The sequence below is a fragment of the Helianthus annuus genome, chromosome 16 (assembly GCF_002127325.2).
Source record: "Helianthus annuus cultivar XRQ/B chromosome 16, HanXRQr2.0-SUNRISE, whole genome shotgun sequence".
Taxonomy (NCBI): domain Eukaryota; kingdom Viridiplantae; phylum Streptophyta; class Magnoliopsida; order Asterales; family Asteraceae; genus Helianthus; species Helianthus annuus.
Genome location: NC_035448.2, coordinates 194,775,840 through 194,798,150, shown reverse-complemented (window position 1 = coordinate 194,798,150; position 22,311 = coordinate 194,775,840). Strand labels below are relative to the sequence as shown.

The 22,311-nt window shown below is 33.8% G+C and overlaps 2 protein-coding genes across 2 annotated transcripts; one reads left to right on the top strand and one right to left on the bottom strand.

Annotated features, from left to right (window-relative positions):
• The first annotated feature begins 11,556 nt into the window (after positions 1-11,556).
• On the top strand, positions 11,557-12,630 carry LOC110920305 (uncharacterized mitochondrial protein AtMg00810-like). Its single transcript, XM_022164522.1, has one exon. The coding sequence runs from the start codon at positions 11,557-11,559 to the stop codon at positions 12,628-12,630; it is 1,074 nt and encodes a 357-aa protein (XP_022020214.1).
• Positions 12,631-16,368: 3,738 nt separating this feature from the next.
• LOC110917775 lies at positions 16,369-18,180 on the bottom strand. Its single transcript, XM_022162223.2, has 3 exons — positions 17,979-18,180; positions 17,801-17,882; positions 16,369-16,707 (listed from the first exon to the last, which is right to left on the bottom strand). The coding sequence occupies exons 1-3, from the start codon at positions 18,087-18,089 to the stop codon at positions 16,529-16,531; spliced, it is 372 nt and encodes a 123-aa protein (XP_022017915.1). The 5' UTR covers positions 18,090-18,180; the 3' UTR covers positions 16,369-16,528.
• Positions 18,181-22,311: the final 4,131 nt, after the last annotated feature.

The window sequence follows — 22,311 nt, the reverse complement described above, 5'->3', positions numbered from 1 at the left end:
TCTGGTATCTTCATTTTAAATAGACTACGGGGCTGTTTGACAACATCTGAATGGTTAAGTGCTGAATCAGTAAGAGGTCTGAACCATTAAGTGTTGAACTAGTAAGAGGTCTGAACTATTAAGAGCCAGTATGATGCTTAATCATTCAGAGGCAAATATTTGACCAATTCAGATTAGAGGTCTTAACCATTCAGACTCTGTATAATGCTTAACCATTCAGATAGGGGTGTAAACAAGCCCAGAGGCTCGAGAGCTACTCGTGATCGGCTCGGTTAAAAGCTCGAACGAGCCGAGCCTTAACGAGCCCGAGCCCGAGCTCGAGCCTGAAATAGAGCTCGTTTTGTTATCGAGCCCGAGCTCGAGCCTGAAATACAAAGCTTGTTTAGGCTCGCGAGCCTAAACGAGCCCATACAAAATTTTAACTTTTTAATATATAATATATTAATAATGATGATAACATTGATGAGCCGAGCTAGAGCCGAGTTTTGGCTCGTTTAAGCGATGTTGAAGTGAGCTCGAGCCGAGCTTTTAGCTCGTTTAAGGTTGTTCTCAAAATAGTTCGAGCCGAGCTCGAGCTTTGGGTTTTACTCGCGAGCCGAGCTCGAGCTCAAAGAAGTAGGCTCGAACCGAGCCGAGCTCGAGCTCGAGCTTCATAAAAACCTAACGAGCCGAGCTCGAGCCTGGTCGAGCTCGGGCTCGGCCCGGCTCGTTTACACCCCTACATTCAGAGACAAATGTCTGAACCATTCAGACATCTGCTCGTGAAACAAACAGTCTGAACGATTAAGTGCTGAACCATCAAGAGGTCTGAACCATTAATAACCTCATTAAGTGGTAAACAAACAGGCCCTAGCTCTTTGATATATGGTTTGAAATGAGAACATCGGTTTATATAAAAATAAAAGTTGAAATTTAATTAGTGTTTTCGATTTATATATGTAAGAAAAAAAAAGTTTAATTATGTGTTTGAACTCTACATTACAGTTAATATTAGACTTGCATCGGTTGTGGTGGCGATGGTGGTGACATCGACGATGGTATCACAATTGTGGCGGATACATTCGTGAATGTGGCAATGTCAACAACAAATGGTGGGTGGTGGTGTTGGCAACGACAATGAAGGTGCCGGAGGAGGTAGTGGGCTAGTGGCAACAATGGTGACAACAAGCGGGTTGGCAAATGCAATAGGTGATGTTGACCTGTTTGAACTTTGAACTCTTTTCAAGTTATCAAATTTTAAATAAATTAGTCATTTTAACTTACTACATAATTTGAATGAGTTGAACCAACCTATATCAAGTAAATAGAAAAGCATGGAAATACATAAAATATGCATGGTTTGGCTTGGTTTCGGTTAATTTGGTTATAAAAGATTGCTTAAAGTTAAACAAAATAATCCATTGAAAGTTGGTGTAGAAATTCAAACAAATGATAAAAATGAATAAAAAAAGAAAAAACAAAGTTTGAATTGTTTATTGCAATATTAATCATCAGGTTAGTGGCGGAGCTTGACCAAAAGTTTCGAGGGGGCGTAAAGTGATGGGACCCAAATTTTTTTTTCCTATCGTTATGTTTCGAGTCGGGTCGGGTTGACAATTCGATTCAAATCGGGTTAAATAATAATAGTTCCAAATAAAACAAAGTGTATATTTAACAAACTACCCATCGTTTATATACAAAGTTTATTAATATTTAGGATATACAATTTAGGAAAAATAATCGGGGGGGCGATCCTATATAATTTTAAAATTTTCGGTCAAAAAATCGAAACTTATACACTTCTAACCGAAATATTGGGGTGGGCGGATGCACCCCCGGGCATCCACAATTGCATCAAGTAAACATAAATTCACATCAACATCAACATCAACAACTAAAATAAAATAAAAATTTCACATCTTCGATATAACATGTTTGATTAGCAGCCATATAACATAATAACCACACACAAAGTATTGTTTTATGAGATTAACCCTTTGTGAATATATATTTATTAATTATTTAAACACAATCTTTTATATTTAAACATGTATCTAATTTCGGACATAATATGTTATAACTTAAAAACATGTCACGTTTGATTAATCTTGGTTTAATAACACTCCAAAACCAATATCAATTCATATATGTGGATGGAGGGTGGGACTGGGAGTCTTATTTCAAAGTCTTCTGAAGTTTCTTGGTAATTAGGCTTTTGTTTGACATGTAAGCTTCCACGAAAACAATCGACTTTAAGTTATAATCATACATTAAATTGATTGGGTCCTCTTGTGGGCACAAATCTTGAAAATAATGTCACTTTACATAAGGTATCTTGAAGTTTTCCATTATATGACACAAGCTATTGTAACACCTCACTTCCATTTGAAATATCAATTCAGATTTTTCGATAATAAATATATCACTTACCTCAAATAATAAAATACCATACCAAAAATATATCTAATTAAATAAACATTAAAGTTTATTAATTAAAAAATATTAGTATTGGTTTTAATATTTGTTTTTATTTAATATACTAGTATTAAGCCCCCGCGTTGCGGCGGGGTATAAAACATGCCAAGTAGCACCAATGCCATACCATTGTCAGCGACTACCAACACTGGAAAAGTTCGTAACAAAATAAATAAAAAAGGAAAAAATAAAACCGAACGAAAAGCAAACGTAAAATCGTTGAATAACAAACACCCGTTGTGGTGTGTTAATGCAAAGAATCCCAAACGTAAAACACAGAAAAAATAACTAAGCTGATCTAGAGTTGCGACGAACATGTCAAACGAGAATAAATACACGCCTTTTGGCAGACTTGTTAAATGAGAAAAAAATAGACAAAAAAACGTTGAAGCCCACTCGCACGTTGCGTCGTGTTAATTCACAAAATTTAGAACGAAACATAAAACAAAAAACTTGCGAAAGATGAAAGTATGGTAGACCAACGTTGAAAGTAAAAATATTTGGGTTAAGCTCCAAAAAATGAAAAGCTTTAGATTAAATGTAAAAAAAAGATCAAAGAGGTAAATTGTAAAAGATGAGAAGTTTTGAGTTAAAAGTGAAAAATTATTCTTTTTAAACCCCTTAACTGTAGGGTACATTGGTACAACGCTGTGAAGCACAAAAAAACATATAAATTAATAGTATGAAATTAAAATTTTAGTTACATTTTTATACTTAATAAATCTGTTTTTTTTTCTTCATATTTTACGATAGTATCATTCAATAATAAAAAATATAAAATAATACCTAATTACTTGTTCTTATAACTTTAATGTTCAAGTAAATCCATATATCCGAATTTTTATTAGGTATTAGATATATTTATATTAATTCAAGAGATATTAATAATTTATTAGATATTAGATATGTTGATAATATCATTAATTAATATTTAATTATTATATTTAATAAGTTGAAGGAGAAAATAACATGTGGCATTAATTAGAGTCTTTTATTAATATTTAGATTAGATTTAGATTTTGTTTCAATATTTCGATATTCAAGATAAAATATACCACAATATACAATAAAGTTACACAATTATAAGGGTTTAAACTTTATTTGTTTCTTTCCTAACTATATGTATATTATCTTAAAAGGTAAACTTTATTCTTACTCTGCTTTACACTAAAATTATAAACTAGTTTCTTGTCCAAGTTTGAACCTAAAACCTCTTTCTAATAGGCATATGTCTTTACCAAATTGGTTAGCCCCACATCAAGATGACATCCCCTCTAAATTTATGTATGTTGAAATATTGGTTTTCAACAGTGGTTGTTTTACTGATATAAATGGTTGACGTTACACACATATGTGAATCATGTTATAATATGTGTATAGGAATATGGATTTAATTGTAGCAATGTCGGACTTATGATATGTTTACATAAAAAATATGGTGAATTGGTATCATTCGACTCTCGGATACATAAAAAAACCTATAAGAAAAATTACAGTGTCATGTGTCACGATACAACATAGGCTTGCCAATAGTATGTGGTCTCATATCTACTTATGGATGTGAGTGGTCTCCTCGATTTTCCTTCCACAACTTGTAGAAGCTTGAGAAGGGTGTGGCAGGATTTCTTGGACAGGGGCTTTTCGTCCCATATAATATGATATTTTGCTTTCCAAAATTAATATGAAAACACCATCATTGATTTCTAATAAGTGGCTGGTTTCGTTACTCGTTTCTTCTGAAGCTTTCATACACATAAAAACAGTTCAGTTCAATATATTCCCGTTGCAAAAACTACTAATCTTTTTAAGATGGGTTGTTTAATTCTTCACATGTGTTTGATATTGATTATTCGCTTAAAAAAATATATTGTTTTGGATCTAAAGCATTTACATGAAATTGTGATAAAGCATAATTCATTTTATGAAAACAATAATAATAATAATAATCTTATTGTTATGGGTGGATGAATAGGTACGTCCATTCTCCAATTCATTGGCGGAGCTTTACCGTCTATAGTAATGTTCACCACCGGGTTTCGCAGGCCAACCATTTCGACGTTTACATCACCAAAGTCGATGAAGAAGCGAGCTCCCAATACATCACCAATGTAGAGTGAAAAACTTTGGGTTAAAAGTAAAAAAGTCAAAGGGGTTAAAATGCAAAGGATGAAAGTTATTTTGAGATAGAAATGAAAAATCATTTTTTTTAAAAAACTCTCAGTGTTTGAAGTACAACTTCATGTAACACCAAAATGTTATTTATTTATAGTTTGGAAATAGATAAATAAAAAAATTAGGCCTTGATTTTTTTTAATATACAGTTTAATCCTACTTTTACAAACCCATTTTCTGCCATCACTCACAAAAAGAACGAAAAAAAAATCCAAGATAGGCAATAGTTTATAATGATGAGTGGATGACATTTGAAAAAGGGATCGGCCCGATTTTCTACTTTGCCTTGAGCCCCGAAAATGATTGAGCCGTTCCTGCACATTATTGTTGCATCATAGGGTTGTCCAAGTCGCCAACACCATCACCACATCTCTAAAGAGATGCATACCATGTTCATACGAAGAAGACAGACCTGAGACTCAAGTATTTAGATCATCCGTAGTGGGCGTGTTTATTTTTTCAAAAATAGCCCAAAAAACGCCCGGTCACCACCATGCATCGCCCCCTGGGCATGTTTGGCCAATTTTTTTGGTTTGGCGTGTTTTAAATCACGCTGTAGGGGTAAGGTTTTGACGAATCAGATTCGTTTCCATTTTTGTAAACCAATCAAATTTTTTTGAAGTTTTTTTATTTAATTTTATTATAAACATAATGCCCCACAATGTCCACATCCCCACTATACCCATTTTAGAAAACGGCCAATAATGCCCCATTGCTGACTGAGCTGCCACATGACGCAAAACGCCCTAGGATGGGGCATTATTCACCCCAACGACTACGCATGGTCTTAGAGGCTAGTTTTCGTAAAAACCCGAGTAAGGAGAATCACTTAATCGCAACAGCCTTGGTTACAAGAACAGGTTGCATGATCAAGACATAATAGGTGATGCTTGGCAATTTTCAAAAGTCCATTAATTTAGAGGTATTCTGAAAAAAAAAATTACCGGGCAATTATAAAAACAATAATAAATAAAGTAAACCAAATACCTAATAGACGCGTCATCTTTTTTTTTCATAGCTTGAAATCGTTCCATCACATCTTCATCTTTTACTTTATCAAAAGTTTATTTTTCAACCGCACAAACCATAGCATTGTTTAAATATTCCGGGCCTATTCGATTGCGTAAATCCGTCTTGACATGCTTCAATTTAGAAAAAAAAAATATTTCAACGGTTGCGGTTGCGACCGGTAAAACGAAAGCTAGCTTCACTACTCGATAAACCAAAGGACAAGAACTATGTGTTCCGGTTTCCACCATAAGACGAACAAGATCACTTATTCAACTATAATATCGTTCTGCGTCTTGGGTTAACTTTATTAATTATATTTAGGGACTCCTTTCAATTTTATTATTGTCAATTTGGGTTTATTTTATCATTCGGGTATAGTTATTCTACAAGTTTTCGGGTTGAAAATGTTTGAGCTAATAAAAAAGGGGATTTTAGTAATATCAAATATACTATTTTTTGGTTAGAGGTATTCTCGTATATTTTTAGAGTATCTTTTATATAAAACTAGACAAAAAAGCACTACGAATACAGGTTAAGTCGTAGCCCGTGCTACGGCTCATAATACTATGTTTCCGCCGCCCTTGCTTCACTTTCATCTATGATGCATTACAACCTCAAAGTAATAAGTCACCATATTTACACACTAGCCCCCATAGTTCTTCCAGTTTTCCATAATATTCTATAATTTGATTCATCATCAAGTTTCCATTTACAAAACGTTATAGCTTCATCCTCAATTTGTGACCACTGACCAGCACAAAAGATCCACCACATACCGTCTTCTTGTAAATAATTCCCGATGTAAGTCCAACAAGTTCTAAGTAATTTGAAGAGCTCCCAAGTCGCCATGGCATTAACCTTACTCAAGACCACTTTTTTAAGTAACATGTACAATGTTGTATATTCGAAATTTGGAGCGTTACATTCTTTCCTGCTAAACATAATACACATCGATGACCAAGACTAACCTTTGAATAATCCTCCATAGACTTATTAGCTTTCAATGCCTACAGATTAACTACATCATGAACCAACACATAGAATGCCATGTTTAGCAGATCAGTTAATAAGCACACCAATTACTTCATTTTTTTAAGTTCATTCTTCTTTAGCTCTAAACCTTTTGCCACTATAACATGCTTTGGTAGAACTGTTCTGCAGGCATCTAACTAAAAATGAATGGAAAACATGTGATCACAAAAACAAATTTTCGATAACACTAATCTAGTGTGCTTACTGTTGAAAACATATATTAATTTCAATTTCATTATAAATTTCATTTTAAGTTTTTTGTCTAATGGTTGTTTGTTGTTTTTGTTATATGTCGAACGAGTATTTTCCGCTGAAGTCGGAAGTAAAGAAATGGGCTTAACAAGAAGGCTTGGGCTTACGAGAAGACTGATGGATGACTTGGGCTTAGGAGAAGACTGAAGTCTGTTAGGAGGTTATAACAAACACTTCAACAACTTGGACTATTAAGTTGGGTCAAGTTGTTGCTTGGATATATATAAGAAAACTTGTGGCTCTCATTGTTACAATCAGAGATATTTTCCTGCACATCGTTTTTTGCACATTGCTTTCTCTCTCTCTCTTCAGCAACGATTAGGGTTCATCTGTTGAATCGTGTTGATTCGCAGACTGTTGTGAGTCTCTAGAGTGTTTAGTTAAGATCATCATGTTGATGATCTTATGAGAGTGAGAGTACTGTAGTTTCTTTGTTCGAATTTGTATTGTTCAGATTCTCTGTTTTTGGTTAGTAAAACTTTTTTGGTTTGGGTATTTCTCGAATTCTGAGTGTTTGATACCATAAATTTGACATGGTATCAGAGCTTTAATAGCTCTTGGGGTATTTGTGTTTGTTTCCGTTGTTCGTTATTCTGATTCGTCATCATCAGAACCTAGGGTTCTTGATTTGGGGTTTTTTTTCATCTATTGTGATTCCATCATTATTCCGATCGTTTGTTTCCCACTGCTTGGTTCTGGTGATTCTGGGTTGGTCTCTTGCTACTGGTTCTGATTTTGAAAGTTGTGTCGCCTTGGTGTGTGTGCTGTTCGTGAAACAGAAACCCTAAATTTAGGGAGACGGTTGGACCAGTGAAATCTTGGAAGCTGCTGTTCTGTTTTAGGATTCAACCTTGTAGGTTGTAAAATCCTATTCGGAACCGGAGAAACCCTTGCTAGGGTTTGCAATCTTAGTAAGATCTTTCCTTGCTTTAATTTTCAGTTTTTTGTTATTTTTATTTTTGCATTAGGCATATTTGTTTGCCGGACTAGTCGGGCCGGTGTTGATTGGGACACAGGAAGGGTACATCCTGTTGCATTTTTAGTTGTTATCTGTTTGTTATTTGATTCTTGTTTGGTTGTTTGGCTGCTATTTGTTTAACATTTTGTTTATTTCTTGTTTTTTACTGATCTTTAGAGTAGGTATAGTCGGCTCCCTTGATAAGGCTTGCAAAGGCACCTTGAGTGATGACCCTCTGATCTGGTCCCTGTCAAGGTTTCGCCCTTTTTAGGATCTGTGGTTGTTGTGATTCTTTATTTTGTTACAATTCTCTGTTTGTTGTTTTTTGATTGGTTCTTAATTTGGTGTTATAATGGTTGATGGTCCAGTTGTCACAAGCGGTGGTTCTAGTGATCCACCACCTGAGACACTTGTGAGTAAACTTGATGCAAGTGACCCGTTATACTTGCATCCATCTGATTCTAACAATTTGACTATTGTTTCTATTAAACTTAAAGGTTTCGAGAATTACACAATTTGGTCTAATGCTATGCAACTTGCTTTACAAGTAAAAAATAAATGGGGATTTATTGACAAAAGTTGTGTTAAATCTGAAACAAATGAGATTCTTGCTAGGCAGTGGGATAGGTGTAACTCTATAGTTTTAACTTGGATCTTGAATTCAATTAGTGAAGAGTTATATATGGGTAATGTCTTTTCTAAATTGGCTAGTAATGTCTGCTTAGATTTGAAGGAAACTTATAACAAGGTTGATGGGTCTGTTGTCTTTGACTTGTATCAGAAAATCAACTCATTTAGTCAGAATGGATCTAGTGTATCTGATTACTATCATAAGTTGAATGTTATGTGGGGTCAGTTAGATCAAATTTTGCAATTGCCTTCCTGTTCATGTAATGCTGCTAAGGAATTCAATGATTTTAATCATATGATAAAATTAATGCAGTTTTTAATGGGGTTGGATAATGTGTATCAAGGAGTTAGAACCAATCTTTTGATGAAAGAAACATTACCAACTGTTAAAGAGGCTTTTGCTGTAGTTTCTAGAGAGGAATCTCATAGAAACTAAAGTAATGGTAATAAGAAAAATCCAAACATATCTTTTGTGTCTAAGATTAGTCCTTCAGTTGAGTTTAAGAAAACTAATAAAGTTTTAAATCAAAACTTAAAGTACGTGTACTCATTGTAATAAAGTAGGGCATACAATTGAGAAATGTTTTGAACTTATAGGATATCCTTCTTGGATGAAATTTCCAAGAGGGAATCAAGGAAAAAAAATGGTTTCTAATAATAATGTTGTTTCTGATGACTCAACTGTTCCTATTACTTCTCTTACCACTGATCAGTTGACTAAATTGTTAGGTTTGTTAAAAGAAAGATCATCTGAAACACCTCAGAGTTGTAATGTTTCAGGTGGGATGTTCTGTTCAAATGTTTTTACAAAACCTGTTTATTCTTTTGCTAATGATGTTGGTAAGGGGTTTGGTTGGATTATAGATTCAGGGGCTAACAATCATATGGTCAAAACTGAAAAATGGTTAACTGATTTTGTTGATGTCTCTAGTTTGAACATACAATTGAAACACCCTAATGGTACAAGTGCATTGGTAACTAAAATCGGAACTCTTAAACTTGTAGAAGGTGTTGTATTACAAGATGTCTTTGTTGTTCCTGAATACTGTGTCAACCTTATCTCTGTACATAAATTAGCAAAGGATAATAAGTTATATGTAGGTTTTGATGAACATAAGTGTTATATACAGGATTTACAAACCAAGAAACTTCTGGTGATTGGTAATCAACTTGAAGGATTATATGTATGTGGTAACTCTGTTATAACTGATAAGGTGTGTTTAATAGCTTAAATTTATATAGACTGTGGCATGCTAGATTAGGTCATCCTGCTGATCAGGCAGTAAAAGTGGCAAAAAAGTCTCTCAATGTTGCTTTTGAGACTGATCTTGGTCCGTGTGATGTATGTCATCGTGCTAAGCAACATAGAGAACCTTTTCCACTTAGTGAACATAAGAGTTCACATTTAGGTGAACTTGTTCACTTAGATGTTTGGGGTCCATATAGGGTTGCTAGTAGGGAAGGGCATAAGTACTTCCTTACAATTGTTGATGACTTTTCTAGGGCTGTTTGGGTGTGTCTAATGAAGAATAAAACAGAAGTGTTTGAAAACATTCAAGATTTTGTTAATAGAATTCAAACTCAGTTTAAAAAAGTGGTTAAATGTTTCAGAAGTGATAATGGGTCTGAATTTATAAACTCTCAGATGAATTTGTTTTGTAAGTCAAAAGGAGTTGTTCATCAAACATCGTGTGCTTATACCCCTCAACAAAACGGTATTGTTGAGAGGAAACATAGACACTTATTAAATGTCACTAGAGCTTTATTATTTCAAAGTAATCTTCCTGTTAGATTTTGGAGTGAATGTGTACTAACAGCTGCTTACTTAATTAATAGGACTCCTTCTTCAGTTCTTGGTGGCATGACTCCTTATGAGAAAATTTATGGATTTAAACCCTTTCTAGATCATTTGAACGTGTTTGGGTGTCTGTGTTTTTGTACTGTGCTAAATGAAAGTGACAAACTAAATAGTAGAGTAGAAAAGTGTGTCTTTATAGGATATTCATATGAGAAAAAAGGTTATAAGCTTTTTAGCTTGGATACAAAGTCCATAATTTTTTCTCGTGATGTGAAATTTTATGAAAGTTTTTTTTCCTTTTAAAGATAAAACTGTTTTCGAAATTTATAACTCTAATCCGAATAAAGATATTACAACTTTAAACTTTTTTGATTTGTATGATAGCACAGACATTGAACATTTTCAAACTGTAAATGATCCCAATGATGAAGAAAGGGATTTAGGTGAGACTGAAGCAGAAACACAGGGAGCTCAGCAATCCTTGTTAGGGAGTGAGGCTGAGGTTATGGCTGGAAATCAGCAAACCAGTGACTCTAACATAGCAAGTGATAGGGCAGAGCCTGTAGTTTCTGAAAATGAAATACTTTCGAGTTCTGAGGGTGATACAGTTGAATCTGATGAATCTGCTGCTACTAGGAAATCTACTAGAACTTCTGTGTTTCCTAGAAGATTTGATGACTTTGTTGTTGACGGGAAAGTAAAGTATGGTATAGAAAAAGTGGTGAACTTTTCTAAACTTACCTTAGAAAATAAATGTTTTGCTTCTATGTTAACGAAAAGTGTTGAACCTAGGAATTACAAAGAAGCTATGACTGATCCCAATTGGGTCAATGCAATGAATGAAGAAATTCAAGCGTTGCATAGGAATAACACTTGGGATGTTGTAGATAAACCTAAAGGCAGAAGTGTTGTTGGATGTAAATGGGTTTTTAAAATAAAGTATAAATCTAATGGAGAAATTGAACGGTATAAAGCCAGATTAGTAGCTAAAGGGTTTAGTCAAAAATCAGGGATAGATTATGAAGAGACTTTTTCTCCTGTTGCTAAACTTGTTACTGTTAGGTGTATGGTGTCTTTAGCTGTTTAGAATGGTTGGAAACTTTTCCAGTTAGATGTAAATAATGCATTTTTGTATGGTGAGTTAAATGAAGAGGTTTATATGTCATTGCCTGAAGGATATCGGTCTTATGATGTGCCTAAAGTGTGTAGATTGAAAAAATCGCTATATGGGCTTAAATAAGCCCCAAGAATGTGGAATGAGAAACTGGTTAGTGTGTTAATTGAATTTGAGTTTGTACAAAGTAAATGTGATACTTCTCTGTTCATAAAGAATGTGAATAATGTGTTTGTTGTTTTATTAGTATATGTTGATGACATTGTTGTTACTGGAAACTCCTTGTCTGAAATTGAGAAAGTTAAACAAAGGTTAAAAACAAAGTTTTTAATTAAAGATCTTGGTGTGTTACAATATTTTCTAGGCATAGAGGTTTTGTCATGTGCTGATGGTATATGCTTGTCACAAAGAAAATACTGCACTGACTTGTTGACTGAGTATGGGATGTTAGGGTGTAAACCTGTTAGTGTTCCCATAGAACAAAGTCATGTGGTCAATAATATGCTAAATAGTAATTCTGGTCCTTTACAAAATGTAACTGGTTATCAACAACTAATTAGAAAACTAATCTACTTGTCTCACACTAGGCCTGATATAGCCTATGCTGTGCATGTTTTAAGTCAATATATGCACAGTCCTACTAGTGGTCATTTAAAACTTGCATTTAACTTGCTGAGGTATTTAAAATCTGCACCTGGTCAAGGATTGTTGTTTACCAAAAGTGATAGTTTTGAAATAAAGGCATTTGTAGATTCAGATTGGGCAAAATGTCTGACTAGTAGGAAATCTGTGACTGGTTATTGTGTTTTTTTAGGAAATTGTTTGGTTTCTTGGAAAAGCAAGAAACAGTCTACGGTGTCTAGATCTTCAGCCGAAGCTGGATATAGATCTATGTGTGCAGCAGGCTGTGAAATAGTATGGATTAAAAACTTACTAAGTGAGTTACAAGTAGATGTTACAGTTCCTATTAGTTTGTTTTGTGATAATAAAGCTGCAATATCGATTGCAGCTAATCCAGTTTTTCACGATAGGACCAAACATTTTGAGATTGATTTGTTTTTCTTAAGAGACTTAATTTCAAAAGGTGTTTTAAAATGTGTTGGTGTGAAGTCTGAGAATCAAGTTGCCGACTTGTTCACGAAAGGAGTATTGGTCAAAATACATAATATGTTATGCAAGGAATTAAAACTTTTTGATGTCTTTAAATAATGAAATTGAGAGGGGGTGTTGAAAACATATATTAATTTCAATTTCATTATAAATTTCATTTTAAGTTTTTTGTCTAATGGTTGTTTGTTGTTTTTGTTATATGTTGAACGAGTATTTTCCGCTGAAGTCGGAAGTAAAGAAATGGGCTTAACAAGAAGGCTTGGGCTTACGAGAAGACTGATGGATGACTTGGGCTTAGGAGAAGACTGAAGTCTGTTAGGAGGTTATAACAAACACTTCAACAACTTGGACTATTAAGTTGGGTCAAGTTGTTGCTTGGATATATATAAGAAAACTTGTGGCTCTCATTGTTACAATCAGAGATATTTTCCTGCACATCGTTTTTTGCACATTGCTTTCTCTCTCTCTCTTCAGCAACGATTAGGGTTCATCTGTTGAATCGTGTTGATTCGCAGACTGTTGTGAGTCTCTAGAGTGTTTAGTTAAGATCATCATGTTGATGATCTTATGAGAGTGAGAATACTGTAGTTTCTTTGTTCGAATTTGTATTGTTCAGATTCTCTGTTTTTGGTTAGTAAAACTTTTTTGGTTTGGGTATTTCTCGAATTCTGAGTGTTTGATACCATAAATTTGACACTTACTAAGAAAATTAAAGAGGTTGTCATTATTCAAATACACTCGGACTCACTTTCATGACTCGTCTCATTTGACGCGTTTTCAATGTAACCATGCTTTCAAAGTTCATCCAGTTATAACCCAAATACAACATGGATCAGCTAAATTTTATTGTCGCCCCTAAATTTTGTGTGGCCGGAGGTAGCTTTAAATATGCTTGACATATGCATTGAAGCTCGTGTTATGTAAGAATCCACCATAGTATGGAAAACAATAATGTGTTACAACCTTTCCCAGAACAAAACAATATTTGAATTTGGGATTCAATGGAGTCAATATTGTAGGAAATAAACTAGTACTAGATTTAACTTGCATGACACATGTAATATCACTCACTATCTTGGATGTGCAAAACAAAAGCATGTTAAAACTGAACTCTAGAAAAGTTTGATGCTTTAAAATAAAAATTTTGAATTGGTGATGAAGGATTGAAGGTTATCAACAGAATAATATTGGATAGTATATGATATAGCCATAAAACAAGACTAGAAATCAAAAAATAGATCATATATATTAAAACACACACCAACGAGAGAGACGGGGTGAACAAAAAGCTACATTTTTTTTCGCATTACGGGGTCGAATTTGGATGAAGTCTCAGAGCTCGTTGAATGTCTTCGAGATGATATTGTATTTGGTCAAAACATTTTAGGTGATAAACGAGTCATTTTAGTACGAGTTAAAATGGTACCCATTCATAAGTAAACAGGTTAAAAATATACCTAAAAGACCAGTAAATATGCCTTGTCAGTGATGCCAATAGTGCTAAAAAATACTCTAAACTTTCATTATGATTAACTAATTTAGTTTACTAAAAATTTATAATTCTTTTACACATGAGAAGAAAATTACTTGTTGAAGAAAAATACAGAAAACAGGCTTTGGGACACACCGCCAGATTGGGTTGGGTTGGGTTGGACTGGGTTGATCAGTTACTTTTATTTTTCTCCTTTTGGATGTCAAAACTCAAAAACCAATAAATTAAATGTGATTTTAAAAGTTTATTTATTATTAAAAATAATAAATTTGATCACCATATATATTGATTTTGGTATTCGGTACCTTTAGTATCGGTATGGGTAAAAAAGGTACTAGTACCGATATATGGTATTCGTATCGTATTGGTGTCGATTTTACCCTTGGTACTCGTGTCGATTTTACCTATTTAGTACCCGTACGAGTGCTCAAAAAATAAAATAAAATAAAACAAAGTGGAACAAAAGCGGGTACCATACCGATATACCCATACGATACCAATATATCTGGTATGGTATTTTGTACCAAGTTTTGTTCAAATTCAGTACCGGCAGGTACTGTACCAATCCCGTTGTGGACCTCGAAGCATGTCTATGATGACCACGGTGAATAATTGCAAGTCCAAGGGTCATGAGGGTTATCAAAAACTTCTTGTCAACATTGTATATGAAAGCCAATTAAAAGATTATTAAAACAGATATAAGCAACTAAACAAACTGATATGTATATATATTCATTTCCACCTAAATCTTCGATATTTTGCTGAACCAGTCATCAAAAAACATCAACAAATTTATTCGTTGTATTTGAGGATCAATAAATCTGTGTATACTTTTGCTATATTACACAAGTTAATAAGTAACATTGTGTTACAGGACAGTAGCAATATTTGTGTGCTTACAGACCTTAGTGAGTATATTAGTTGGTCGTTTTAAAAAAAAATTGTAGCGTATGCAAAAATGCAGTTTATAACGACTTCCTTCGCAACTCCTTTACAAATTGTCATCTCCGTCGTTCTCAATGGCTTCCAAATTGACATAGTTATTAACTATCTCATCATGAGAACTAGAGGTTTTTGTGACTTGCTCTGATGTACTTGTACTAACATTGTCAAGATCAACTTCACTAGAATCATCATAAGGTGAATCTAAAGTTTGGTGACCAAGCTTAGCAGTTACCATCTCCTAGTATGGTGACGGGAAAGTGTTACAAGGTGGTTGTCAAACTATTTCATGGAGTTGCGAGAGACTAACGACGTGATCGTGTTATATTCTTGATATGGGGTTCAATTTGAGCATCGTGGCGATGAAAAGAGGCTATTATGTTTGTTTGAACGGTGCATTTTAGGTACACCTTAGAAAGGACGTTCCAGATTATAGGTTTAGAGATTTAATTTAGATTTTAATATAATATAATAATTGGACTTGGGCTGGATATTGAATTAGTAGACCCAAATATGATCAAAATATATACAAGCCTTTTTGCAAATGTATGTATTATAAAAATAATAATAGTATGTATAATATGAGAAACTGAATTTTAACCTTGAAATTCGATTTCGATTCAAATTCGAGTTTTTGAGTTGGGATTTGTACCTTGAAATTCGAATTCCATTTTATTCGAGTTTCAAGTTTTTAAAGTCCAATTCTGAATACTGAACACGCCCAAGAAGCGATGTAGATATCATTGATAAAAAAGGGAGGTGATGTTGGTGCTTTTATTTTAGGGAGGTTATCGGACAGGGACAAAGGTGGTTAAGGGAGGAGACAGGTAAGGTTGTAGGTTGTCCGCAGTTAAGGGAGGAGACATGAGGTGGTTCACCATAAACGGCATATGAGAGGGAGGTTGTTGGCAGCCTCTAACGAAGAAAAAAGGGTGGGTGGAAATTTCATAAGACTGTGTTATGGGTTAACTAAACACCCGATACCAATAACTAAAAAAAATATAAAAAAGGTGGCATGTGATTGGTTCTCACATCTATGGGCCCCACCATCATTCCCATTAACATAGTTAATGGGTTGACGATTTCCCCATTCTATTCCCATACACGGCCGCCGTTAACTAGCCGCCATGGGTTAACCGTCGCCAACATCCTATATGCCATCGTTAATGAGTTACTAGTAAACCCACGACACCCAGTCGAACAATAAAGGAAATTTTAATGGAAAGTAATGATATACTTAAGACTTGTTATAAGATGAAATTTACATAAGCTAAACATGTAATCTTTAAAATTTAGACCCTAAATTTATTATCATAGCCGATCCCCGTGGACTATTAATCTATTAAGTAACTAACTCTTGGAAAAAAGCAATATATGCTACATAAATATAGTTGTTATAATCATAAATAAATTGATTGTATTTTTATAATCAATAAATGATTACAATTACATGTATATTTCTCTAACCTATTGTCTATTGACCACTTTAACATTTACATATCGACATTAAACGAACTCTCTTTCCGTGTATGTCTAAAAGAAAGCAATCATCCAATGAAGAAGTCAGCTAGAAGAAGAGCAAAACATCCTTTTCACTAGAGAGTATTTGTTTGCTCGGTTTTTGTAGATCGATATTGGTTGAAGTTCATGTTCCGACATTTTGGCCCATTTTGTATGCCTACGTGACAAGGTGATCGTTACCTTCTTTTCCATCAAACTAATCTCCATAGACTCCGCTTCACCTATCGTTGGAAAATATAAATGTGTCATGGGCATATACACTATAAATTTATAATCATATTCAAAAGAATTAATTACTTGGAATTTTTTTGATTCTAATTGCCTAAATATGAATACACATCGGTTATTTTATTAATTAATTTAACTAATTCAGATAAAATATAACATGATTGCCATGCTATGAAATAAGCATGTTAAGGAAATTACATCAAATGGGACCAACAAAAATCATTCTATAGGGCATCCAATGTTGAAAATTTGTCACAGTAATTATACGTATACTATAATATTATAAAATGCTAATAGTTGTGTGACATTTTTTATAGAATAATGGCTTTTATGACTTCGTGTCTCGAGGTAATTTGGTAGGCCCATTATTAAATTCACACCCAACTGGATACCAATTTCCAACGGCTAGATGATATGATGTAGTGATGGAGACTAAAGATAAACAAGTCACTTTAGACCACCGGAAACCGAAACACGATCAAGTTGTGTTTATTTTTTCGTAACACACTCCTTTCCTCTATCTCTATATACACATAGATATATATACATAGATGTCCTTCCTTTATCTCTATGTATACATAGATGTATATAGAAAGAGTGTGAAAAGGATGTTGGAATAGAATGAGCTTTATCTTTTTAAATATGAAACTTTTATTTAGAAACGATCAAGTTCGGTACCGGTTAAATTAGGGTGACGGAAAATCAATAGATTTTGAAAACGACCCGAAATTGTGATCAATGCTTAGGTAGCGGAAAAAAATAGAGCAGAAGTAACATTTGTCGTTAAAAAAAAGCTTAGATAGCTGGAAAAAACGTTGATGACCTTCTGGTGCATTGGCAGCCCCATGACATTCCAAAGTAGAGGTCATGGGTTCGAATCTTGCCTAGAGCAAAATGCTCAACGTTGACTCCGGGGTTTTTCTATCACATTGACTTTTCGGGTGATGGGTCTGCGTTTGTGAGCGTGGGTGCCTTTTGCCAATGGATTTCTCGAATGATCGGGCTTTTGTTGTCATTAAAAAAACATAGCCGGAAAAACAAGAAATCTTGAAAAGTGAGAGGAATAGGTTGAATTACATTACATACCATTTAATTTGGAAACTATTTCAGCTACTCTATCTTGACAACTTTTGCATCGAAAATCGGCTAAAAGAACAACTTCTTGAACCTGTTTTTACAAAAAAGAACAATCCCATTTAACTAATATGATGTACCAAAAAGTCAAAAACAAAGACATGAAGAGGAAATGAGAAAAATTGGTTACAAGAGGGAAGGTTAAGGATTCAATGGTGGCAAGTGTGGTTGGAACAATGGCCAAGTTGTTGTTTTGGAACTCGATTTCTTCGTCTTCTTCATTCTGATCAATGGCAGCCATATTGTTTTTTCTTCTTCGGCAGAGAGATGTATATATAAAAAAGATGAGGATATGATGATGTATGAAAACTTTGATTAAAAATGTATATAGAAAAAAGATGAGGATATGATGATGTACGAAAACTTTGATTAAAATGAAAAGTGAAACCGGACTTTGTGTTTGTGATGCTTTATGTGTATTGGAAACCCCACATGAAAGAGAGAGAGAAAAAGAGATTGGGGTGTTGGCAAATATACTTCTAAAACATTGGCTGCCACCTGTATGTTTTTTTGTTTGTATTTTATTTTATTTATAGAGAAAAATGCAATTTGCGTCCCTGTGGTATGTCCCAAACATTAACCTGAGCCCCTAAATTAAATTTTTGGTTTTTTAAGCCCCTGACCTTATGAATTCATAACACTTTGAGTCCCTGCCGTCAGTGTTCCGTCAGTTTTACCGTTTGACAGTTGTGAAAAGTCCATAATACCCCCCACCCTTAATATCTACACTTAATAGTAGACCACCAGTTTCATTATCATCATCAACAGCTCTCCCAACTCCCAATATCTCTCCCAACTCCCAAGATCATCATCATCATCTTCATCGAACAGATCAACAGATCATCTTCATCATCTTCATCGAACATCTTCATCATCGAACAGATCAGGTTCATCTTCATCCTCATATTGATTTTTGGTTTGATTCGATGATTTGAATGTGTTTATATTGTGAAAAAACAGAGGGTTGATTCTGGGTTTGATTTTGGGTTCCATTCGATGATTTTGGGTTTGATTTTGGGTTCCATTTGATGATTTTGGGTTGATTTTGAAAAAACAGAGGGTTGATTTTGGGTTCCATTCGATGATTTTGGGTTGATTTTGAAAAAACAGAGGGTTGATTTTGGGTTTGATGTATCAACTGAGTATATTGTTCAAAATGCATCAAAACAGATGTTTTGAATGTGTTTTGGTTTTGATTCTTGTGGGTTTAGGGTTTAGTTGTATCAAAACAGAGGTTTTCAATGTGTTTTGGTTTTGATTCTTGTGGGTTTAGGGTTTAGGGTATCAAAACAGAGGTTTTCAATGTGTTTTGGTTTTGATTCTTGTGGGTTTAGGGTTTAGGGTATCAAAACAGAGGTTTTCAATGTGTTTTGGTTTTCAATGTGTTTTGGTTTTGATTCTTGTGTGTTCATCATATTGATTTTTGGTTTGATTCGATGATTTGGGTTCCTCATATTAAGAACTGATCGGATCAGTTTCGGATTGATGTGTTCCTCATATTGATTTTTGGTTTGATTCGAATGTGTTCCTCATTTGAATGTGTTTTGTTGTACAGAATGGTTGCGGATGTAAAGATACGCAAAACACCAACTACGAAGGCGAGAACACTTGACAACCTCCTAGAAGATGGTGCGGTGCACATAAGGAAGTGATTGATATGAATGAATATAACCCCAGTGTAGCTCTTCGATTTTCCTTGAAATTCCAGAGCTCGCTAATTACATATCTACCACTTAGGTTATGAATGAATATAACCCCAGTGGCAGATATGTAATTACCTACACTGAGGTTATATTCATTCATATCTGCTACATTCCGAAGTGCACCCGTCAGTAAAGATCCACAATTGCTTGTGGATCTTTGACGTTTTGTCTCTGTATTGTATGTTACGGTCTTTTGTTATCGAGTCTGTAAGTTCCGTCAAGTCTACGAAGTTGGTATGACGTTTTGTCTCTGTATTGTATGTATTAAAAGTTTACATTTAATATACAGTTTAGGCTTTAATAATTTGTTATATATAGTATACATTTAATTATTAGATTGCATTTATTTAAAAAGAGTTAATTATTAGATTGCATTTATTTAAAAATAAAAGAGAATTTAGGCTTTAATAATTTGTTATATATAGTACTAGGTTATCACCCGCGAACTTCGCGGGTAGAAAAATTTACTTTATATTAATCGAGTTATGTCATTAAATAAAATAAAAATACATGTTTTCAAACGTAATTTTTTTATAATTGTTTTGAATTGAAAGTTGTAGTCAATGGGTTGCGAGTAAGGTCAGAAACTTCGGGCAAGAACCGGAGGCAGAAACTTGCCTCTCTGAACGACCCATGAAATAAAAAAAAAAACTTTTATTTTTTATAATAAAATATACACATGAAGTTGTTCGAACCTGCAAAACAAACTCATTTAATTAAATTTCGAAGTTAATTAAAAGTTTAAATTAGAAAATATAAACAACAAAAACTTTATTCATTAAAATATACACATGAAGTTGTTAACCTGAGCTTCACCAACATCTCTGCATCATCGACATCGCAGAGTACATCCGAAATCATTTAACATCCTAAACCTGTAACAACCACCCAGATAAGAGACTTAATCTTCCAAGCACCTCGAATGGTTTGTCGTCCGTTCAAAATCCAGTATGTTTAACGCAACTTCACAGCTCTATGAAACAATCGGCTCTGGATCTTTGAAGATTCCTCAAATAGAGATATACATTGGTCATCTACAAAAATGGTTTATTAAGGTCAGAAACATCAAGTGTTTCATAAAAGTGTCCCGAGTCAACCCAACACAGCCGTTTTGACCCAAAAACCATGTTTGACTACCTACCCAATATAGTCCATTTTCCACAAAATATTATTAAAAAGTATAGTAGATTTTAGAAGCATGGTTACCTTATATTTTTGGTTTTAAAAATGTGGCAACTCTCTCTCTCTCTATCCTCTTTTCTCTGTGTTAAATTATTCTTTTTTTCCTTTTCCTTTCAGTTTTTCGTTCAGAATATAATTCAGATTATAACAACCTCTCATTTTTTATACTTAAATGTGAATCTAATTGTTCAAACTTATTTGTCTACAATCAACAAAATCTCATATAACCAGCAATTTCATGCACAATCAAAGGTGTCACAATCAAACACAAACATAATTCAATCTACACATTTCTCAAAACACAATTTCTAACATCACTAACCTATAGCAATAATTCAAAACCCTAACTAATGTGTTGTGCACTCACTAATATCTGCTACACATGTCTCACTTATTCATCTTCACAACTTCAAACACATCTTATCTAACACCTTATGCCAATCAACACAATCTCATATATACATAAACCTTGAATATTACTCAAACACATCTTATTTAATGAATCAAAATAAAAACACATAAACCTTTAATATTACTCAATTTATGACTACTATCCCACAAAACAAAACTTTGTCAACAAATTATACTAACTTATGCAATGGTAAACCATAAAAATAACAAATTAATTTAGATGATTAGCCTTGCAGAAAACCCAGATCGGGAAAGTTTACCAGAATCGTTAACGAAAAAATCAGACTCAGATTGGGTTACTCAAGCGGATATTAATCACGAAAAAAATCAGACTCGGATTGCCATTACTTCAAAATTTAAATTTAAAATAATGATTGACTTCAAAATTTAAAATTTAAAATCTGAAAATCAAATCACTAATATCCAATCCCGTAAATCAAGCAAACTTATTAGAAAAGTCTAACCTTTCAAATTTAAATTCAATTTACAGTTTCGAAATTTAAAATCAAACACATTAATGGCAAACTTTCAAATCTAATAAGTTCTGTTCAAACTTATTTGTCTACAATCAACAAAATCTCATATAACCAGCAATTTCATGCACAATCAAACACAGACATAATTCAATCTACACATTTCTCATAACACAATCTCTAACATCACTAACATGTAGCAATAATTCAAAACCCTAACTAATGTGTTGTGCACTCACTAATATCTGCTACACATGTCTCACTTCTTCATCTTCACAACTTCAAACACATCTTATCTAATACCTTATGCCAATCAACAAAATCTCATACATCAATCAACAATACAATGCACAATCAAAGACCTCACAATCAATTTCAAACATCAATCAATATACAAAATTTCTCAAGGCACAAATTTTAATATCACTAACCTAATGCGCTACTACTCAATAATGTGTCGGTGCCATGAAAAAACATCATAACCTTAACTAATGTGTTAACTTACCAAGGCTCAAGGCTGTATATTTTCCCAATGTTGTTTGTCCGACGCATCATCACAAATCTAACAACCGAGTCAATCAAATTATTAGTTAAAACCCAATAAACAAAGTATACTAATATCCAATCCCGTAAATCAAGCAAACTTATTAGGAAAGACTAACTTTTCAAATTTATATTCAATTTACAGATTCGA